At 41.4% G+C, this 24,275-nt stretch overlaps 1 protein-coding gene and 1 pseudogene across 11 annotated transcripts in view; both read left to right on the top strand.

Moving 5' to 3' along the window:
* Positions 1–24,275, top strand: part of lrrc9 (leucine rich repeat containing 9) — a 286,106-nt gene that overhangs the window by 95,218 nt on the left and 166,613 nt on the right. For all 11 annotated transcript variants that reach the window (XM_087133796.1, XM_087133801.1, XM_087133790.1 and 8 more), the window contains 3 exons: positions 2,556–2,738; positions 4,302–4,457; positions 6,672–6,880. In XM_087133796.1, coding sequence (XP_086989922.1) covers positions 2,556–2,738; positions 4,302–4,457; positions 6,672–6,880 — 548 coding nt within the window. The remainder of the gene's footprint in view (positions 1–2,555; positions 2,739–4,301; positions 4,458–6,671; positions 6,881–24,275) is intronic.
* On the top strand, positions 12,160–22,261 carry LOC147800482 (uncharacterized; annotated as a pseudogene).

Below are 24,275 nucleotides of genomic sequence, written 5' to 3'. Positions count from 1 at the left end.
TGACACCGTTTGCATTTTGACCCATTACTGCATTTCTCCTGTCTGCGTCCGCGCCTCGGGTGTACAAATTTACCGAGCTTTGCGCTGTGGTGGATTCTACATGCATGTTATTATCCTGTAATACTGCACTTTTCCGGGGGCTTTCTCGTACTACTGTACGTTGACACACGTACAACAACTTTGACCTATGGTGCTTTCTCCACAAATCTTCCACACAGCCTGACTATGTCCGGTTCACTGTCCGGATGTGAGTTCTCCCCTTGTGGGCATGTCCAGATGTTTTGACTGTTATGAGGTCTGACAGAAGTGGGTCTACCATCGGCCCCAAATTTTGTCACACTGACACCTCGTGTTATCTCTTCCGGTTACGCCCTGCGTGATTGAAACAAAGAGCAATACTTGACTGGTATCGTTCTATATTTCCCTAATATTACTTTAATTCCTTTGCCAAAGTAATCGGACATCCTCAATATGGTATTCTTCTGTCTTTTTCCTATCCAGGAATGAAGTTTCTTTCTTGTAGCTGTAGTTTCCAGAAGCTTTTTTTCTGTGGATAAGTGGCTAAATTAGTCCAATCTTATCATTCTCTTCTCAAGTTATAAATGAACTGATAATTGTTAATTACTGAAATATTGCTACTAACATGATTGATTTTGTTTCGTGATTGTAATATTGAATATACTATTTTAAGTAGCTTTTGCATAGATCAGACATGATATTTTGTCTCGCAAATGCGCTATTTGTTCATGGAAATTCATGAACTACACTTCGCACTGCCAGGATAATGTGGGGTTTTATAACTGCAAAGTTCCTGGAAATGGATCAGCGCAATTATGGGGAATAATTTCCTCATAAAATTCCCCCAAGGTGTTTACTTTGGAAGTGGCAGTTGGCCTATGGATGCAGTTGGAGAAAAGCAAAAAACAAAAAGGGGCTTTCAAATTCATCTTATCTTGATACAATTACCACAAGCAGCCGATTCATTGTGTCAGTGCTATATTGTCCTATTTGAAAACTTGCACTAAGAGCTATGTATTGAAAAATATTGTTTAAACATGAATTTTGGGATGAAAAAGTGGTTGAAATTTAAATATTCTTGCCCTAAAAACTAGTTTGAGAAAGGAGCCCATTGTAATTAAATGTTACTTTCATACAAAAGGAATGTGCAGACATGTACGAAATCCACAGCGAAAACCCAGATCGTCACAGAGGATTTTGATGTAGTCGAGTCAAAGTGCCGGGGTGCCATGGGTGATGAACGTATAACACTAAATCCTTTACGGACGTCTCAGAAATCACAATGGAAATTCATCCAATCCCAAAATTTGTTAAGGGGGGGAGAGTTTGAGTTGTCATTGAGGATTTTAAAATCTGTTGCAGTGAATTTTGGGGAAAGCATTTCAGTCTTAAAGTGACTTAGACAGGACGGGATTGTCAGAAAATGGGCAAGTAGTATGGGGGCCAGGTATATGTTCCTTCGTCTCAGAAAAGAGTTTTAGTTTGACCAAAAATTGCAGTTCGCCTTCTGGAAAACGGTAGACCTACTGCTTTAGACGGACTAGTTTGCGGTATATATATCTGTAATCTCAACCAATCAATTCCAAAATTATACATCAAGGAATTCAAGATGCAGTTTGTATTATTTCATGCCATGTTTGAGTGATACCTCCATGCATTTTTCCGGTAGTTGTGACGTTTGCAAATTTTGCATAATCTTCGGAGCAAAATGGAATTGTGGTTAAAAACTCTCCACCGATGGCAGCCAAATTTTCGGGAATAATAAAACAATGCGGTCGATCGTTGGTTCTGGTTTGTGGTACGGCATGATGGAGGTACTTCGTTTGTCACTCGCTCCTAACGGTTTACATGTACTGCGAGGGATACAGAACATTCGCTTGTACTTGTCTCGAACTTCACTCGTTTACTGCGCACAAACTCTTGGGTGTTTACCGAGGGCCTTCGCTCGCAAGTTTCCGGAGAACGTTTTGGGCTGTACTATATTGTACACGCATACACAAAGCTGGAGCGACAGCCCTGCCTGTGGAGTGGTTCACTATACGTTGTCGGTCACTTTACGGTCTGCCGTCACAAGCCCTGCTGAGATAATGAGTTCCGGGGTCAGGCTTACCATGCATTGGACAAGCAATGCACGGTAAAAACCACAAAGTGTGCACTGAACAGCATGTCTGGTTCACTGACCGTGTTAGCTAAAATTTTGACCTGTACTGTAGATGTTGTCAGCACCAATTTTTTTGTTTTGCTGAGTTTTGTTGTGTTGTGGCTACAATCCTGGACAAAATAATTGGAACACCATGTGGGAAGCACGTTGAAAAGATCCCCCCTCTCCCCCATTCAATGTTGCAGTCATTTATTGGACCAAGATTCATCCCAGCTTACCCAATGAGAAACATTGACGTGGTGATGGGGAGGCATGTTCCAACAAGATTTTTCTAGGAATGTGGGCAACATGTCATGCTGTCATGCATGTCTTTGGTACAACATTTATGGTGTATGTCATTGAAAGCTTAAAACCTTGTTTAATTTTATATTCATAGGAACTTACTCACTTGATAAGGCTTCCGAAGCTGAAACATTTGGGCTTAAAGGACCCATTGTATGCTCCAAACCCTGTGTGCTTCCTGTGTAACTATTCAACACATGTTCTGTTTCACCTGCCCTTCCTTGAGAGATTGGACTCGTATGATGTTTCCAGTAAGAGTCTGAGAGAAATGGCAGAGGTGAGAGTTTATTACCCTTGTTGTTCAAATATTATTAAAAACATCCCTAACTGTCCAACTTCTTTTTATGTTAAAATTTGTCAAGTTTCATTACGTTTTAGAGGATTTGGAAAATGAAACAACCAAATTTGGTTATTCCAAGTTAATTATAAAAAATTATTGTGTACTTGTGTAACTTGAGTTCTATGAACACCAAATTATACTGTACTTGTAGCTTGTGACAGATCATCTGAGTGTAACTTATAGTGCACCATAGTACTCATTGGTCAAATCCATAAAAAGACCAGCAGTTTTTCTGTCCCTTGTTGATAGCGGGCATTTTCAGAAATGACATTTACTCAGTAGAAGGTCTTTTGTGTTTGAATTAACTCAAAACAAGCCTTTTAATTGTTGGAAAATGTGGTAAATATCTTTTATTATCACATAGAGGAGCCCAGCCCCAGTGTACATATGTACAATGAGCAATTTGCGTCTATTCTTGTCTCTTTGCAGAGTGTCCATTATTAAACAAACCTCATTAATTTGTTGACTCTTCCATGACTTTGATGTGCAATTATGCAGTGTCTCAAAGTATATATCGGTCTGACAATCCTCTTTCCAAAATTGCTTGATAACATGTACATGTACACTGTATAAACAAATCTTACATTTCAGCCTTCTCTATTTGACTTCATCAGCCCTTGTTATTACAGAGTTTGAAAGTGAATTCTCTTTCTTGTCCTCTACATTAGCACCCATTCCATACTTTGTCTTCATTTTCCCAAAGTATATGTCATTATATAATAATGCCCATGGATATGAACCACTTGCTGCCGGGGACCCACTTTCGAGCACATACGCTTTATACACAGAGCCGGGGGCTGCTCGAAACCGGGACAAAAGAGTTAAGCCTTGTAACAAAACACTGTGCTTGACACAAAAGCTGAGCTGTTGGGCATTACCGGCATTTCTTCACTTTCAGTAGTGGAGATAATCCAGCCTTGTTTTGAAACAGTATACCACTGTTTGGGGCATTTAGAGCAAGCGGATTACCACTGGGGACAAAAGTGCTCCATCACCGCAGGGATGAGCTGTAGATGAGCCACACAGCACCGCTGCACGCTAATCTGGCCCCTATTGAAAAGAGGTCAGCAGCGCACTGTGCCAGGTGTGTAAACAGAAGAAAGTTATAAAACACTGCACAATCTGGGCTTTTATTACAAGGCTGCAGGCCTTGGGTATAAACGTGGGGGTATAAACGTCCGTTAAATGAAATAATGAATTTTTGAAGAATTTTGAAAACTGAAAATCTTGAAAATGACTCGTATGTGGGCACTGCATTTTTCAAAGCACCCCCGCAGCAAGTGGTTAAAGGTAATTAACTTTAAAAGATTTGTGTGGTATCATGTATGTCACACTTAGCTTGAATTTTTGTTGCATTGAAATGGAATGTTTTAAAACAAAACAAATAATATTCATAGTATTCTGAAAGGTCCCTATGTTTATTAACAAGAACACAACATGTTATAGTTGTATAAAAATGATTTATTTATGTGAACAGCATCATAAACATTTTTCCTTTAGGCTACAGTTGTGAAAAAGAAGATGTACTACAATATGCGCATCAAAACACTTCAGCGTATACAAGCAGACATGATACATCGCATCACTCGAGAGAAGCGGCATCTTACACATGGCACCAAGGACAGACTGAGAACTCTAAGCTTTAAAATTAAAGAGGTACTTTTCAGAATGTGATTAGTTTCATTTAATCATTGCATTATAAAATGCTCTTTTAGTTTCCTTGCTGAATCTTCAGACATTGCCTTGCTGTGACTGGAGTTTTTAATCCCTCAAAGGCAAGTGTTTACATTTTCTCTTTGCTTTTGGGGCCTCAGTTTCTTTTTCAGACAAGAACATGTGCTTTTTATCATTCTGTAATGAGGATTTGCCCTTGGAAAAGTGTATTCTTTTGTTGCTCAAATGAGAAGAAGTCTATATTAATGTAATGTAACCATGGCAACTAGGAAGTTGCTAATACCTTCCAACCAGTTTACTTCCCCAAAATAGCCTGTATTTTACCATGATGGTCATTTCTGACCCTCCCTTTTGCCTCAGGGAACCTTAAACACCCAAAGATCTGACGGTTTCATGGAGTGTGATATTTTAATCACTTCCTGCCGGGGGCTCTGGAATCGGAGACGTATGGTTTATATGCGTGGCCGGGGTCTCCGAACTCGGACAAAGGAAACAGGGCCCTGTAACAAAAGACCGTACTCCGAACAAAAGACCAGGCTGCTGGGCATTACCAACATTTTTCACTCTCAAAAGTGGTGATAATCCAGCCTTGTTTTGAAACAGTATACCAGGGTTTGGGGCATTTATAGTGAGTGGATTACCACCGGGGACAAAAGCGCTCCACTACCGCAGCGATGAGCCACACAGCACCGCTGCACGCTAATCTGGCCCCTATTGAAAAGAGGTCAGCGGTGCACTGAGCCATATTCGTGAACAAAAGAAAGTTACATAACACAGCACAATCTGGGCTAAGGCTGCAGGCCTTGCTGAAATACTCGGGCGTCAATGAAGGTCGCCTGTCAACTTAGAGTAGTGCCTAAAGATTACTTCATGCGGCTGTAAAGGACCGTTATTAAATGAAATGATGAATTTTTGAAGGATTTTTAAAACGGAAAAAATGATAGTCATGCCGGCCCAGCATCATCAACATTGAAAAATGCCCCGGCATGAAGTGGTTAAAGTGAATTACAACGTCCAACATAGTACTGGTACTTACGAGTTCTCAAGCCCTACGTGGACATTTTTTAATAAGTTCGCACCAGAAGGCACAAAATCCCTTTACCTTGTCAGAAATTGCACCAAAGGTCAGGAGAATGCTGCGTACATGTATCTGTACATAGATAATGTTGTGTCGCTAGTAAATTGCTCTCAGGACCAGTTATTAGGGTTCTGAATCAGAACGCTGACCTCAAAAGTCTTTGCTAAGCAAAAATTAGTACAGGTGCTTTGGAACAAAGATGACAAGAGTAAAGGTGGAGTTATTGATATGCAAATGCTTGTGAAAGGACTCAACATTTCTATAATACCTTATTGTAAAAACATTTAGATTCGATCTCATCAATGATACTATTATTGCTCCAAACATATCTGCTTCTAAGTTGGATTTCTTTTGTACCACCTCATATTTTTGATGTATTTGTTGGATTGAGAAGAGCCTGAGGACTTGACTTACAACTCTTGCCTGAATTATGCCACACCTCTTTGACCCTTTTGATGCTGTATACAATTTAAAAACCAGTTTTGCTAAAGGAAAACATTTTAAATCAAATATGATGCATAATTTTATAACTATGATTTGCATATCAAATATGTAAATATGTTTTGTTGACTTCGTATTTGATAAAGTTGAGGTTGAAGAATAAAATTATGGTTTTAAGTTTAAACAGTTTTACTGTTTCCTTTGGAAATCACGGAGAAAGTGTCAAACCGTACAGCCGTACAAAATTACACACAATTACAAACCAGTGTATTGTAGCATCATCTAACAAACTGTTTTTGGGAAGGGTACACTTAATCAAGGTATGAAACATCCAATTTATATAATTTTTTTTTTACCTTAAACCATAGCTAGCAATACATATTGTCTTATGCCCCTCCAACCTAGTGTTCAAACTCTTCACCATAGTTGATTAGGAAGAGGATGACTCCTTATGGAAAAGCATTTCTGTAAATACTGTGGTTTTCAAGTGCCTACTCAAAACACACCTATCTCCCAAAATGTGATTATGTGATGTTTTTGTTTAATTTTTGTTTGAAATTTTAGGTAATTGTTTCCTTTTTGTGGGGTGTTGTGTGTACCTTGTAGAGTGCAGTTTTTTGTGTTACTATTATTATATAATTATTATATTTTGAATGGTCTTATTTACCTCTCATTAGATTCAAAGATACATAACAGAAGCTGGAAGTTCCACAGTGACTGTCAGGGGGACCAACTGGGAGTTTGAAGAGGAGGAACAAGTTGGAAGTGGAACTGAAAGTGAAACCCAAGATATGATGCAAACCACTGCATCTATTGTCAGTAGGCTTCAGAGCAAGTTACAAGCTTTAGAGGATCGCAAACTAACTTGCACACAAATCCTTCAGGAGTAAGGGCATTTTTATTTTTTCTAATGTTACAGTGTTGACAGGACATTCCCCCCCCGAAAAAAAAATGTAATTTTGAGACAAGGAGCCGTATCAAATTACTACTTGGGTGCGCACATATTTGTATACAAATCTATGGGCCTTGTGGTTGATTAACCAGTATGGGAAGGGAGTTAAACCTTTATTTAAGTATTGAGAAGAATACATCTTTACTACCATTACTTGTCACACGTTAAATATGTAGGCATTATTTCACAATATTGTAAGGAAAGATATTGAAAGATATTCTACAAATTACTGCCTGTGCCTAAACAACGCCTAGCAAATTAGAGATGCCATAAAACACCAATATCTTTCTTGACTAATGAGAAGCGCTCTATAATATGATAGCGTAGCACAAGATGGCGGACTCATGTATGGATGAAGTCTAATCGAGTGACGAAGAATATTGCCAGAAATGTTGCTATATGTGCATTTCCCCTACAAAAACATCCACTGTCAGTCAGGCCATAATTGCACGAGGTTTCGTTCATGCACATGCTGCAGAAATGGAAAGATACGGTAACAGCATTGCATCTTTGATGCCCGTTTCAAACAATGCCAGTTTTCATCACACTTGCTGTGCAAGACTTGTAATCAATTTGAGGCAAAATAAATTGCAGCTTCAAATAATTTATCACCGCGGGACATTGGAGGATCGTTGTCACTAAATGGGTCAGTAGTGGTCACTCACAGTTGTTTGCACGGTGATTTAATGCCTTGAACTAGTTACTGGCATGACTTTAAGATGTTAGTAGCTTTGCTCTGGAGAGAACTCCGGGTCACTTTTGCTTGAGGAGTTGTGGCATTTGGTTGGCAAAAAGATAAGTCAGTCTGTTTTTGCCAAAACATCCCTCCTGCACCCCATTCAGTCCCACCACCTGCTCAGCCATAGCTTACTTCAATGCCTCTTTTGTTGCTTTGTAAAAACTTCAGTGTGCATTCCGTCAGTAGTCCACTTTGCCAATTCTAGAGTAATTAACAGCGATCCTGTCATTCCTGTACTCAGTTGCCAGCTTTTAAGGAGCCAGAAGGTAATTTTCTCCCTTTTATTCCTTAATGGTTTTAGGGGGGTTTTTCACCCTTATTAGAATTGGCAGTCACCGACTTTGGTGGATGTTGGCGTGAATTTCATTCAGGGACCACAACTTGACCTCAGGTTTTAAGTCACTGTATTATTTTGTGTGAAAAGATGATGGTACTTTCCCATTCAGTGACACTTGATAGCGAGAGCATGCTTTCATCCCTTCGTATGGGACTCATCAGTTGCAATGTGGGTGATTCCGGAGACGGAATCATACGAACTTGCATATGGTTCAAGATTAAATTTGTGAGCCAAGAGTGGGCATATAATTGTGTTGTGGTGGGGCAGCCTTATGGTTTAGCGGAATGGAAACGAGGTTGAAACCTTTTCCAAACACGATCTTTTCAGTGTTGGTTAGTGTTGCTTTGGATAGGTTGGTTATGAAGGCTTCAAATTGTTCCGTTAATAGGTTTATCCGGTTGGATTTGGCGATCTTGGCCTTAGTTCAGTATGTTGTGGAGACACAGTTCTATTTCCGTTAACTGTACGTTCTCTTCCTTTATTCAATATTTTGTTTTCTTTTGGCCATTGCTTTGACTCTGGGTTGGTTGTAATAAAGGAGTGTCGTTCAGGGTATATGGATGTATTCCTCAATTCGATATGTGTAAAGTGAAAGTAAAGGGAATAATTGGGGGGTTATGGTTATACTCCTGTATTAAGATCACGTGTATATAAGACAGCAGTGGCTAGAGATATTCTCTTTTAGATTTGTGGTGGTCTTGAAAAAGACCGTTTGGTTTGAAAAGACTTATCTTCGTGTTGGTGCTTCCTCTTCACTCCTTCTGGTTGGGTCTTTGGCCGAGTGATGTAGTCAGACAAGTTGCGGGCTGTGGTGTAGTTGTGGCTTGGTGAGGAGTAATGCTGTTTGGTTTTGGAGTTTCTTCCACCATCCGAGAAGGAGCTCTGAAATTTGAGCAAACGGTGTGTGTTTGAGGTGAACGTACCCTGAGGTAGGCCTACATTTAGATGTAGTCCGATGGTGTTTGAGTCTCAATTGCCTTTGACGGAGAGTGTGTTGGTCGGGTGATGTGAGTTTTGACAGAAATAAGTCTGTTTACTTTATTTGTCAGACTCCTTACCCGTTGGAATTGTGTGTCAGTTAGGCGGTGCGGTTGCAGGACTCGTTCTCCGTTGGTTGATGGTTGTTCAGGGGACTGCACTTCCAGTGACAGAGGAAGGGAATCATTGTCACCAGAGGTGTCGTGGGCTTGCTTGTTATTCGCAGAGGATGTTAAAATCAGAGCTGGACATTGCTGACGGCGGTGCTCGACGGCTGGCCTGGATCTTGTCGTTACCCGATGACTTGCTGAGTGTATAGATGTTGTCTGAACAGTTGTGGGACGGCTCGACTGGGTGTTTACAATGTGTTGTTTGCGTAACGTGGTAGAGGGTGCATTGGAGTGTGGCGCGTTGTGATTGGTCAGTGCATTGCCCAATGGGTGCGCTGATGCACTGGTGGGGAGAATCCCAGTTTTTTCGGCTGGTGTGTGTTTCTTTTCAGATGAAAAGTGCTTTTTTTGAGGGGTGGCTTTGGGTAAAAAGTGGTCGGAAATTGTGGTTCCGGTAAAGGTGTTGTTTTGGTTTGGTTTATGTATGTTTAGTGCGAAAAACTTATTCAAATCGTAGGCGATTTGGGGATTGTGGTTGTTTTTCGTTGAAATGCTGGTGTTTCCCAGTAGTATGTGAGTTCTATGTCTGTCAGAACCATACAGACTCACAAAGAGATCGTATCCTTGCATGGTGCTACCGCAAGCTCTCCACCTTAGTTGTCTGTCACCATGAATAGCTTGAAAACAAGGCTGGATTATTACCACTTTTGAGAGTGAAAAATGTCGATAAATCCCAGCAGCCTGGTCTTTTGTTTGGAGTACGGTCTTTTGTTACAGGGCCCTGTTTCCTTTGTCCGAGTTCGGAGACCCAGGCCACGCATATAAACCATACGTCTCCGATTCCAGTCTCCGGCAGAAAGTGGTTAAGCCCAAGTCAGGTCACACTTCATGGAAATTGCTGTCCAATCACAGTGATATTGATAACTAAGGATGGTTGGTCCTAAAGATATTCTATACTGGAGTAGATCCTTGTTTATTTGTTCTTGAGAACTGGGTAACTTTGCATTCTGTCATTTGTAATTGCTCTTTGAATTTGCATATCAAAGGCGTTGTACCCCTCAGGTACATTCCAAAATGATTTACCGCTCCATCTGCTTTGGGTGGAAACAAATTATGATAATTTCTTTTTTTATACATTGTTTTGCTGATATTTTACATTTTACTGATATTAGTTGCTGTTCCACGTCACCAACTTCAGGCGGGAACAATGGCTGATTTCTCTAGAACCGGTACTTTCTCTGATATTAAATTGATGTTCCGCATCACCAGCTTCGGGCAGGAACAATCTCTGTAATTTGGTGAATAGCTATACTTTGCCTGAATGTGGTGTAAGTTATATGCAGTTCCGTTTCACCAGCTTCGGGCGGGAACTTTCTCTGTAAATTGCTGAGTAGCTATTCATCGATTGTATGCAATGTAATTTTTGCAGTTCCACATTACCAGCTTCGGGTAGGTAACACCTGAACTGTGTCAATTTCAATTAACGGCTCCTCAGGCCAATCAGCAAAACTTAGAATGCGAGTGCCCACCTGTCCCTAAGTTCAGTTCTCTGGTTGTGTTCATGTGGGGATAAACAGCACGTTTTGTGTGTGCAAAAACGTGTCACCAAGAGCAAAGAAGTGCTTGCAGCTAGTGTCAACAGTACCATACCGGTATGTTAATGTTTTATTTTACTTTAGGCCTAGGGCGTATTTGCACTAGGGCAATATCAGTAAACAAACATAGCCCCTACACGTACATTGTTTCAAACATTAACTGAATAAAATAAGGCCTAAATAGAAGTGGATAGCAAATTTGCATACAGTTTCTCACTTTTTTGCTAGCATGGTAGCTGAATATTATATGATGCAATATTTTTGTGAGGACTACACTGTCATGAAAAATAGATATGTAATACAAAACTGCTGCAAACTCCTTGCTGACTACAATAACTTAAAATACAAGTCTCAAAGTATGGATGGCCTGATGTTTTGATCTGAGCAGAATCTTTCTCAAAGGCAAAATGACAAGTGGACAGGACAAACAAGCAAACAGAGAATCAACATTTTGTGATTTGTATTTTAGGTCATTGTAGTCAGCAAGCAGTTTACAGCACCTTTGTATTACATTTCTATGAAAAATAGTTGATAACATTTGACGTATTTTCCTTTTAATTGGAAATTACAAAGGGAATTGGGCCTAGGTCAAACCTTATAAATAGGGTGTGATTAATCACCAAGAAAAACTTAAAAAGCCTTTCATTGTTAGGCCTCATCTTCAACTAATTATGATAATACAGGCCACTCAACCAAGCACTGATTGTGCCAAGCTTAGTTTGCAGAATAGGTGACTGTACAATTTGATATTCATGTATGCAAATCAATAAACATGTACATGTATCATGCTTCTGAGTAGAAAAGTCCAAAGAATTTGGCAGACAGTGTTAATAGCCTGTTTTTATACCTCAGAAACTGGAAAAACTGTAGTTCTGGGCACACCTGTGCCAATTTCGACAGCTAATCTCCAAACAAAGATAATCCACAATGTGCATTGTACATGGCTTTCCATGTGATGCTGTAACCATTCGGCTTGCTCGCATGGAGGTCATGACCTCCCATGGCGTTTTCACATTTTTGGCCAAATTCCCTATCTTGTGTTGCTTCGCAGTGCTAAACAGTCTTGTGATTCATAAATATCCCTTTGGTCCAGCATGTCAGTTGTACCAATAAAATTCATTGCAATTATTAACTGTGCTTGAAAAGGCTTCACTTTTAAGTGCAGGCTTTTGTGTCAAACAAATCTGTTGAAATGCTTTTGTCTTGTTTTCAGAACATAAAGAACTTTACAACCCTTTTAAGTAATTTTGTTTTTTAACAATTGTGTTCAAAGTTGTGAATTTGTCTCCTGTTTTTGTGTTTACAGCTTCAGCCAGCAGTTGCATCAACATAGGCAGCCAGGACAACCCAAAAGAAAAACCAACCACGGGCAGATGTACTCTAGTCTACATTCAAGTGTAGCGATGAAAACCAAATCTCTGCATTTGTCGCCAGAAATATGTGTGATTTGACAAAAAGAGCAGTATGTTGTGGAGGCTCACACTCGCAAGAGGAAAAAAGAAAGACTCACCATGTGTTCAACCATCGATGCAGACAGTTTAAAGCAAGCTACAAGGGACAACAACAACACAGCCCTTCTACTTCACATTGAGGACAAGGATTGTGTGGCCATTGAAGTCAAGGAGCACCCAAAATGCTGCAAAGACTACACAAGGTATTTAGCCAAACAAAAGGCAGCCGAAACAGTAGATCACCGATACTCAGTGGCATATTGTTTAATCACTCATCATTGACCAGACAAAGATCTACAGGATAACAAATTAAAGAGAATGTTTGTTGATCAGATTGAAATCAGCCATGGAATAGGTGCTCCCACCTATAAGACAGGAACTCTGAAAACCTGCCTGCAGAAAACATTCCCACAGCTCTTTATTCTCACACCCCACATTCAATTTCAAGGAGATGTTGTTTTTTTTACTGACATTGCCACAGAAACATTGCTGGTTGAATAAAAGGTCTGCCAAGAATCCATCCATGGCACAAGTATGAGTAATGAGTCACGCAGTGATGATGAGGAACCACTCGCATCAACTCCACTGCCAGACTACAGAGGAAATAACAGCCTGAAAGATGGATTTATGCCAGCATTGTTGATACAAAATGCCATGGCCCCCCACATCTGAGCACCTAACCACAAAAACAGCAGAAAACATGATACCTCGTGATCTATTCAACTTTCTCCCTTGGATAGTTGGTGCCTCTGAGGATCCTGAGGCTGATGCGTTTGTGAATGTACCAGATGCAACTCACAAGAAGACCCTTTCATTGGCTCAGGATATTAGTTGTCTGCAGGCAAAAGGAAAGACACAGACGCAAACACACTTGCCATTGCCTATGACTGTCCACCATTTGACTGGTTCAGCCAGTTAATTGGTTTGCTGCATGGATTTGGTCACTGCGTCTCCCACTCAGTCACATTTAATTTGACAGGAGTATTTAATACTAAATATGAACTCAGTTGGTGCTCCTTCATCACCAATACTGTCGGGAAAGCACACCACTCTGGTTTAGGTCAGTTATGATTTCAGAGAAGAAACTCTAACAGGCCATAGAATGACACACAACACAAATGGCATTGTCATCCAGAGGCCCTCTTCATCTGACACAGTCACTACATTTGATGTGTCTACCAGTACATGCAGTGTAAAGCAGACATGAGCAAGGTCCATGCAGCCACCACCACCAAACCTGGCCACCTACTCTGGAGTGAAGAAGGCAGGACCTGAATTCTTTGGAATCGGAATTTCTTTGGAGCTGTCAGCATGTGCACCATTGCTGAAGAGACCTGTAGAGAAACACTTTCCCTGTACTCTCACACGATTCAACATGGATGGCCAGTTGATACTGTCATGGACTAGATTCAACCAATTGCTCTCAAGTGTGGAAGTGCCACCCAAGTCTGTGATCGGTTATTTGCCTGGTATTGAGGCAAGCCATACCAAAATAAGCACAGTCCTGATAATACTTCAGAGAAGTGTTGCGATTGCACACAAGCTGGGTTTAGAAACAATAGTGATTGTTGTGGATCAGGCAATCTACTCCAAACTCCAGCTTAATAGATTGAGGAATGGAGTCTTCATGCCGAGATTAGTCATTTGCCTGGGTGCTTTCCACACTGCCCTGTCATTCATTGGGTGCATAGGCAAGCGCTTTCGAAATGGGGCCTCAAAAATATTCTGATAGAGTCTGATCGAGGTTGTTGCCAGTGGCTCAGTAAATGGTGTGATCATTGGTAAGCATTATAACAGATCAATTAGGGCATACAAGCTCCTGATGGAAGCCATGCAGCAAATGCAACTTGATGCATATCTACAGTAAAGACGCCAACAGAGTAAGGAAACTCATCACCAGCATGTCAGAAGATTTTCCAAGAGCGGACTATCCCAAGCATATGGAGAGTGATGAGTTCCACCAGCTTACTTTATTGTATCAACAATTCATTGAAACCGGCAGCAAAAAGCTCTCCTTCAGATGCTAGTCATCACACATGGACATGATTCAAATCCTTTTACTCTTCTTGAGATCCATCCAAATGGCCAACTCGTCTTGCAAGTGTAAGGGCAAAATTGCCGTAGACATTTGCTTATGATCACATCAACTATGCCAGATACCTTCCTGCATACTGGCTCGAAATGGCTAATGTAGCAATGACCCATCCAACCATTCACAGAAGTTTCATGGAGGGAGATTTCACAGAAAAGCCAAAATGCCTTTACTCGGATAGCATGTGACCAGACCATTGAACAAACCGCCAACAGGGATTCCAAGACCAAAGGAGGAATGGTCGGAATAACCACTGGCAAAGGCACCATCAACAGATGGGTATGATCACATAATGCAAGAGGAGCTATCACTCGAGAGTGTGAGGATATGGCCAACAGAGGAGGGCATTCTTCTTCACATAGTGACCTCTTTCCAAGTCAAATGAAGCGTGACAAAAAAAGAAGTCAAGGCAATAGGGGACACCACATACAACATTGTAAATCCATTTGATTATGAGGAAAGTGAGCTAATCCAGTTAACATTCGGATTAGGTGCCACAAATGATGTGCAGGAGGATGTATCTTCTGCCCATGATAGGGGCGATGCAGAGTTGTTCCAGCTGTGCAAGACATGATTGCAGACTAATGAGGTTGACTTACTCAGTCATATCAAGAAACTGAAATCAAAGACATTTTCCAGCATGGCCAAATACTTGAAGCAGAAAGTATGTGGAAATCAGGTGATTCTGCAAGCAGATCGCAATCTTCTGGCAAGGCTTGTTTTCACTAGCCAATACAGTGATATCAATCTCCAGGAACTGTTGTTATTTCTCTTGGACCCCTGCCCCTCTTACTGGCCACTGAACAAGGATGCCTTCTCAAGACTAATAAGGCTAACCTACTATATGCCCTTGAAAGTCAGCCAGAAGAGAAGCTGCTCATTGATACAACAGCCGGTTGTGTTTATGTCATGGATGGGATGGCGTTGATTCAACAGGTTAAAGTGCCAAAGTTTCCAGGACAGCCAACATTCCTCAACTTTGCCCATATCATCCTGAAGAGGATAGTCAACAAAGCAAAGGCTAGCAATTCCTGCACAATACATTTTGTGATTGACACCTATATGTACCAAAAGGTGTCAATTAAGAATCCAGAGAGGGCCAAACGAGCTGCAGGCCTGATCAAGTGACACAGGTTGCTGGTCAACAGCTCCCTCTGAACCAGTGGAAGAAGTTCCTATCAAACAGGGAAAACAAGGAATCTCTCATAGAGTACCTGTTTGACACATGGAGTAAGGTGAAGACATCAGAGCTGAAAGGAGTCTAGGTGTTTTTGGCGCATGATGACAAGGTTGATTGATGCTGACCAGACGGTAGAATTTGGCTGAAGTTCCATCTCTGCACTGAACACAGGAGGAAGCGGACATCCGGCTTTTTCTGCGTGCTGCTCATGCAGCCCTCACCAGCACAGATGTTGTCATCGTCAGTCCAGACTCTGACGTTTTTGTCATTGGTATCACTTTGCAGCCTGCTATCAATGCACACCTGTATCTACAGACTGGGAGAGACATCAACCTGAGAACAATAGACTCGAAAATCATATTTGATTGTATTGCAGCAGATGTCAGTGATACCTTGATTGGCCTCCGCTGTTTCACTGGTTGTAACAGCGTCAGCTGAAATTTGTGCTTTTGGTGTTTGTTATGTCAGCTTTGTTGATGAATCATTTTAGACTACAGATGCAGATTTGCAAATATCTGTTAGAAAGCATTATAGAATGGGCCCTGCATGGGGTTAATATTGCTTCAGTTTTTCTATTCAGTGACCACCATCCGGGGTAAGGGTGAAAAGTTGATAAACGGGCCCAATGTTGCACATTAGTAAGAACCATTGTGCTAAAGTGTCGGCTAACATCAAGTGTACGTTCTAAAATATATTTTAACATGAATTGTATGATCTTATTTCAGAACACCTGGAGAACATTTATAGTTATGACAAAAACTTTGATATTTTAGTTCAAATTCCATTCTGAAAGCAGTTTGTATTTATTGTGGTTGAAAATATATAGCCAAAAATGAAGAAACAAAAATCAATAAATTTCCTGAAATGAATACAGAGGATGCACTAATTAAATGCAATTTATATTTGATGTTTTTCGACAACACACTCCTTAAATTCTTGTGAATATTATGCCATAAATTTGTAAGTCAGCTTCACAGTGATAGATCCCACCGTTCTATAATTTAAACCTAACAGTGCTAAAACTGAAGCAAATTCAGAATATGGTGGAAGGAATATAATTATAATGGTGCCCCATGCAGTAGCAACAAGTGGTCACATACCAATGATGTATGTTTATGAAGAATATGAATTGAAACATTCTCTCAAAAGAATTTACGCCTTTTCCCTAATACTTCAGCTTGAAAGAAATATGCATTTACAAAGTTTCAAGGAAATACTTCTTCCTATATATTACTAAAATGAGCAATCCAAGTCAACTACCCAATAGCAAATCTTGTAAGAATGAAGTTCTCAATGTTTTCAAAAAAGAGGAAAACCTAATGAGTGACAAACATATAATACCCTAAGCAAGCATTGGTTGCTGTGATGACTGGAGGTTAGTCTTTGCATTTCAAGTAGTGAACATTAAACCACAATCTCTTCTGATTTTTCTTGAAACCACAACTCCTTGTAGAACATGGCTTTTACCCACAAGTTATTTTCCCCTTCAAAGTGCAAATCACGAAAAGCTTTAGATCTCTCTGACTATTGTTTTCTTTACAGTTAAAGGATCCAGGAAATCAACTTTTCTCAGAATACTTTTTTGTGTATCTCTGTACTCTTCTTTGATGTGTGAAGACTGTTTGACATCTTTTTCAATTTACTTGAACTGAATAGTGCACTTTTTCAAACATTAAAAATTGACCAAGCATTTCTGGACATGTGAGGGCGCTTTCGCTTTGATGTAAATCCAGGAAGACTCTCGGTTAGTGAAGATAATGGCCAAGACTGTCCATCAGGCAATAGTGTCCTTTGACGCCGCGTAAAAAGGGTTTCGTTGTGGTGACAAAGAGCTGGGGAATTAGATTCTCACAAGATACCATTTGATAGGCCGAACCGGACACAATCTTTTGTCAGAGTGGTCTTCTGAAGTCGGGAACGAATATGTCAGGAGGCCAGAAGGCAGGCGTCTGGTTTTTCATTAGGAATCCAATGGTTGGGATAAGACGAACCCCATGTGGCTCCCAGCGGATGTGACCATTGGCAATCGACAGGGTATGTAGCTCTCTACCTTGTCTTAATGTAACAAGGGCGTGTGCCACTCTGATGATTGATGTACGCCACTGTTTTTGAGGTATTGCTCTGGACTCGAGCAGAACAACCTACTAAGTGCTGTAGGAAGTGACGAAGAGCGTTGAACACCCCTTGGAGTTCTAAAACGTTCATGTTTGCCTCGAGAGGCAGTGACCTACACCCTGGAGGCGCGAAGTGGAGAAAGAAAGGCTCCCCATCAGTATAGCAATGCATCTGTTATCACGGTCACATCCGGACTTGGAGGGACGAAAGTAAGGGCAGCCCACATGCAAAGAGAGGCTAAAGTATTTACTAAGAAATGAATAATGAGCCTTGCTACATTGTACTATGTTCGAAGTGGACATTTGTATCCTTGAGTTAGAGGACTGCGGCCATTTCATTACATGCATGGGAAGTTAAGGTCATTCCACATGCATTGCAAAACCAGAAAAACTGCAGGTAAGGAGTGTCTGAAGACAGGAGATCTCTCCATTATTTAAGAATCCAGATATCTTGTTTTATTTAGCATCCAAGTATTATAATATTCCCCTTTATTTGCTAGAACCAAAAAGGGGATGAGCAGGTAAAATGGTGGTATTGACAAAAAACTTGCCAAGTACATCTCTTTGTTTCGATAACACAGACGCAGATGGAAAGGCAACCATGGCAAGCCGTCAACAAAGGTTGTTGTTGTTTTGTTTTAATGATGCTTTCAGCAACTCGGGCTATTTGCGCCAATAACTGTACGTTTATTCATTCACTTTATTAATCAGCATCACATTACGGAGTTAGGAAGAAGGTCCAGCTTTAGAGGCAGGAGGAAACCGTAGTACCCGGAGAAAACCTGTGAGAGCGAGTATGGACTGGAAAGCAAATGCACTTAAAGCCTGGGCCAAGCCAGGACTCGAACCCGGGCTTCATTGGTGCAAAGCAAGGAAAGACCTGCTACGCTAACCCACTCCCCCTCGTTAACAGGTGGGCACCAACAGCAGACACACTTTTGCCGGACCTCGTAACATTCACAGCATGCAAACTTTCGACACACCCACTTCGAAGGACTTCGTGTCCAGATAGTATGTGGGGCATGGCCAGCCCGAACAGAAAAATGTATGGAGAGCCTGGATTTATTCGATGAAAGGAGCATGTAGGATTTGCGACTATGTGAAGTTCAGTGAACTCTGACACCCAAGGAGTAGATACTGAATTGAATTTATTAAGCACAAATTCTATTCAAAAAATAAAATGACTGCACGTTTGTGTATTGGACGGACTAACAGAGCCGGATGTGAAGCCGAAAATGAATCTGTAAGACGGAAGCAGAGCCTGTTATGTGAGGGGAATTTGGGTCAGGAGCAGTTGCTGGGGGAGTGGAGGTTGACTCGAGGCGACTGACTATAGTGGACAGCATTTCCAAGGGAGCGGACTGCCATCATCAAATTAGATGCAGCATTACATGTATCTTGCTTAGGTCTAGATTGAGATGTTTTAATTTGAACCCTGCAAAAGACGATTAGTGTTTACGCTTCTTATGTGAGGTTGATCCAACCGTAGAACCTGAAGGAAGAACCTGAAAGCCCAGGGCGTCAGCAGCATGCCCAGAATGCAGGCCATGATCGGCTGAAGCAGGCTGAGCTGCCAGGGAGCTGTGACGGAAGCACACTGGTCGGATAGCTCTAGCCGGTAGCCAGAAGCCTTGCCGACGAATGGTGTTCAAAAACCACGGCATGCAGCAGGTAATCAGGTTCTGTAGCCCAAAATACGGTCGGTAAAGAGCCCCCATAGTTCAGTGGCGCCTCTGAATGGGCTGCCTCCAGAGACAATGGGGCGTCAACCCTAGGAATTGTGACGTCCAAGTCACATCTGAGTGAACTGCTGTGGAGTTTGACTGATGGGTGTAGTTCATGGTGTGTGGCAGTCGTTGTAGCTGGCCTGTGGCGATGAATAGACCTCTTCCATGGTAGGCGCTGGAAGTAGGGAGACTGCCAAATGACTTCAGAGCACGGGAACTTGAAGTGAATGTCAGCTGCCCAGACACGGTTAGTGGGAGAGTAGGCTGACTCGCCTTGAGTGCAGCGCCACTCTGCACTGATGTTGACTGCGATGCAGTGGTGACAGGGGGATCTGAGCATAGCCCAGTACCTGAAGTGTGGCGTAGCTAAACTTAACTGAACAGGGACAAGTCCTGTCAGCACAATGTAAGGCTGTGTGCCATGCGGTGCTGTAGACTTGCCTGTGGTGGAAGGAGTGGAACACAGTGAACCCATTGCCTGCTTGGAGGGGGTAAGACTGGTCTGATTTCTAAGCAGAAGAAGCACGGCAAGCAGAAGCCGGTAAGGGATCAAGCAGGCCGAGGGCCGTCGCCCTGTGAGCCCCGCTGGGCCATTGGCAGGCAGGGTCACTCGGGGATGTGGTATGTAGCGACGCTTGACATCTGCAGGGTAAAGAAAGAGGAACACCTTGCTACACTCTGGTCAACCGTGATCAAGGGTGTTGTTGCAGCACGGCATACTTAACCCAATCTGTAGATTATGCAGAGTGGACGCCAGTGATCAGAGTTGCAGCACAGCACGCTCAACCTGATCAATCCAAACAGTGGGGGTTGACGACCAAGGGTAGTGTTGCGGCACAGCTTAGCCCGGTCAGGAGGTGTACGGATCAGTCAGTGATCAAGGGTAATGTTGCGGCACAGCATGCTCAACCTGATCAATTTCAGTAGTGGTCATTATTGCTCAAGGTAGTGTTGCGGCATAGCATGCTCAACTTGGCCTATTCACTCCACCAGGGTCACTCCCCATCAAGGCTGTGAATCTCGGATAACGCAAAACTGCACCACAAAGGAGCAGGGCAGCCCACCAAGTCCTGTTCCACAGCCAGACCCATACAGCATTGGGCAGCTATTATTCACACGCATGCATCACAAAGAGAACAAAGGGCAGCCAGTGAGCCCCGTTCAATGGCTGTAACAACGCACTACCATGGTAGGTCACATCCAAACCTGTAGATCAGTGATGAAACTCAAAATTTTCAAATATCCTGAAATCCTCAAAACTATGGAATATCATGGTGGTTGTAATAATGCGAAGCGTGAAGCCCCTATGGCGTGGGGTCCAGGGCCTGCTTAAGGGCCGCGGGAAATTTTGGGTTGTAGAGGCTCTGTGGTGCAATCTGAGGCATTTTCTGGCACATTTTCCTGACATTTTCCTATGTTTACAGCATGAGATTAAGGTGAGATTTTTAGGCCTAAATTGAACAAGTTCGCGTAGTTTTTCAAGTCCTTCTTACCGGAAGAGCTGTACTTGAGTCTGTCCTTGCACCGTGGACAAATGGCATAACCCGGCTAGTCTATTTTCTGGACGTAATCCGACAAAAAATCTCGGGTGCAATCCTTCTCCAACCGTTTCCAACTAAAGACATTTCTGATATTTTTGTCGAAGTCTTTTATATTGTGGGACCAATTTAGCACTTTGTACATGTTGCCAATTGTTGGATGAAAAGCAGATTATTTCGCTTGACAGCTTGACATGACATATGGCTCAAAACAGAACATGTCAGATGAGTAGCAACGCACATGGCGCATGAGAGATCCAGCTTCTAGTATAATCTTCGTTCAAGGCGTTATTCTACCCAAAATGGAAGAGGGCCTTTTTTATATGCAGGCGTTAAGTCGTGTCCCTGTGTGATATGTCTGTAGATGGATCTGTTCTTTAAACTTCTTACATCAGCTCGTTCTGCTCGCAATTTTTACATGACACGGCACAAAATTTAGGCTAGCCATAACGTGTATTTTCACCAGGGACGGAAAATCAATGAAAATCCGGGAAACAGATTTCTGCCACGCCGATATCCGGATTTCCGGATAAATCCGGGTAAGTTTCATCACTGTTAGATAATGCACAGACAAAAGGGGCAGAAAAGAACAAAAATATGAAATATGAAAATAAGCACTCTCTTACCAACAGACAAGAAATCACTCTTTATTCGTAAATAGAAATCAAGTCAATTCACAAACTCAAAAGGTTAAGGAACTTGAAACTCCGAAAATGCCGTAAAGACCCGTCCGTAAATGATAGGTGCTGAGAAAAGGAGGAAGAACGTGGCGGTGGGGCCGCAGTGCATTGTGGAGGGTCAAGGGGCAATATAATAATCAGGTCTTTTCACCAAATTGTAATAGGCACGTGGGAAATGTAGGCTGGGCAGGGGTATGTGAACGCAGGAGACCACGTATACAGGTGAATCTCATGGTCCAGAAATTATTCATACTCTATGCATGTGCACCATTTCCTTTTCGTTTTGACCAAAGAGATGTTCAGTCTTGTATGAAAAGAAATGGGAGACCTTTGAGATGCTGGTGGCAGGAGGTATACCAGTCCTTTTTGCCAGCTTCAAGCAAGCACATGTAGTTGAGCATGCACACATTATCCTCAGTATTTGCAGAACTGTGCAATTGGACCAATATGTTTGTTGCCACAAGCATCTCAAAGTCTGTGACTGTGTCAGCACATGAACTAAACAGTTGATAAAAACTGAAAGGAGTATTTAATGAATATTCAATAATGCACACTTGGTACATGAACTCGCAGATAACAGGCAGTGATTGTCTGGGTGATTTTTGTACTGCTGTGGATACAATTACAAACAAAATGAGCCTCCACATCACTGCTTTAAATAAAAGAAAAGCAAATACCCCAGTCTCTCATTCGTGGTAGTGGGCAACCTAAGGAGTGGCTTAATCTTCTTCGGGATCAGAAACCCCATCCTCATATCCTCATCCTCATCATCTTCTTCAGGGTGAGCACGTCTGCTAACATTGCTACAGTTCTCCCTGACACTCAGAGTTCTGTACTTGGAACATTCTGCAAACATATGCACGCGTTAGTGTTGCTGCATCTGTTCTTCTTGCAAGTCCCAGAACAGTAGGCCAACTCCATGACACAATCTGGTTCAGGTGATAGGGTCATCCAGTCAATGAGGAGGTTGTCATTCTCCATCTTCCATCCATGGTGAAGAGGTTGTTGGATGTCTGGAGTAGCTCATAGATTTTTTTTATGTATGGCTGAAAATTTAGAACAATGTAGCCATTATTATTATTATTATTAAATATGTATGACATGTATTTGGTGCTGGAAGTTTCAAGCAATAACAGGCATGCAGATTATTGGAAAACATATAAATCAAGCACACACTGACCAAAGAAGATTTTGTATCTAAGGTCACTGCTAGGATTTTTAATTAGACATGTTATGCCTTAAAGGTAGGGTCATACTTTGGCAATCCCCCCCAGAAAAATTTGTGGGATATTTATTTGAAAGCATAACTGGTATAAAGATGGTAATAGTACTAATCACACTGTAAAATTATTTTGTCTAAAATGTTCCCATTGATTATAAATCAATAAAAGTATGTTGAAAAATTCCCATCTCCAAAAGTCGCCTGCAGTGGCCTTTGGAATGCTGCCCTTATACACTGCATTCCCATCGACCTTGCATTACACAGATATACTGCGATATTTCGATGCAATACTGTACTTCACGAGGTGGCAACTTGCTGTGATAGACAGCACACTGTAGGGTGCCGCACAGTCCGAATCAACTTTGGAGTTGGATGAACTGCTGCTATGCGAGACTCTACAGTGCTGAATCAGATCTGCAAAAAAACTTTGGCAGACTCGTAAGTGAAAACCGGCTGCAAGTGTGGTTTATCGCTACTTTGGTATTCAAGAACCATGACTTGCATTGCAATAGCACTGCCAGTGAACTGAAGTACTTGATGAGGAATACGACTGTTATCTCTCTTGAACTTTATAGTGTCTGCTCTTCTTGATAATGAATTCTACAAACCATTCATGAGGCATGGATTATTTGCAGAAACGGGATTGGCATGCAAACTGATATTTTGTTTCATTTTCAGATGAGATGACAATAATGAACTCGCAAGTACTACATGTATGATTTCTTAAAATTCCAAACAAGTGTTCTTGTTTCTCTACAACATTTGAGTATATACATGTGATCTTTGCAGAAGTCTGCGAGTGCCACTTTTTTTTTGAATTTCTAGATTTCAGTTCATAGTTTCATTTCCAATTTCTATTCTTGAAACAATACCTCGAAAATTCAGACTTCCAGCAAACAAATGTCTCGAGAATTCAGATTTTCAACAACAAAAATACAGAATATGTGTGAAGTACTCATGTACTGATGGAAAATTCAGACTTTGAATGAATAACTAGAAGACACGGCTTCCCTTCCCATTCAGACAGTGAATGAAAGCTTGAAATTCACGATTTAAATTTATTGTCACAATTCCATATCTTTTATATTTGGAATCACACATTTCTTGAAAGAGAAAATGAACTGTCTGGCAATCGGCAATATAATAATTGGCTTTTCAATCTCAGCTTTGTGAAAAGTCGCAGATCCTTCATCATTATACCTTTATACAGTAATTGTCATCAACGAAACTATATACCTCTTTTGCTGCAGTGTCCAAACTTACGTTTTCACAAATTGGCTAGATTTTGCTGGTTGAGTGGCTCAAACAAAGAATACTTCATTGGAAAATGGAAAATTTTCAGTATATTTACAATGTATTTACAAAAATGTCAGCCCCATAACCCTAAGAAAACAACATGAAATAAAAATAAAAGCAAAGATGTCGCAGGCTAATTGAACCCCAACCCCCCCCCACACACACAAACACACCCATTAACGTTTTTATAAGCTGGATATGCCACTGGAACATGCTCTTGGTACTTTTTTGCAACTGCATGGAAACACCAGAGATTTGATCGCATGACAC

Source organism: Acanthaster planci, linkage group LG01, assembly GCF_054643075.1.
Source record: "Acanthaster planci isolate LZ-2023a linkage group LG01, COTS_SCS, whole genome shotgun sequence".
In the NCBI taxonomy this organism is placed as follows: Eukaryota; Metazoa; Echinodermata; class Asteroidea; order Valvatida; family Acanthasteridae; genus Acanthaster; species Acanthaster planci.
This window is presented reverse-complemented; position numbering and strand designations above follow the sequence as displayed.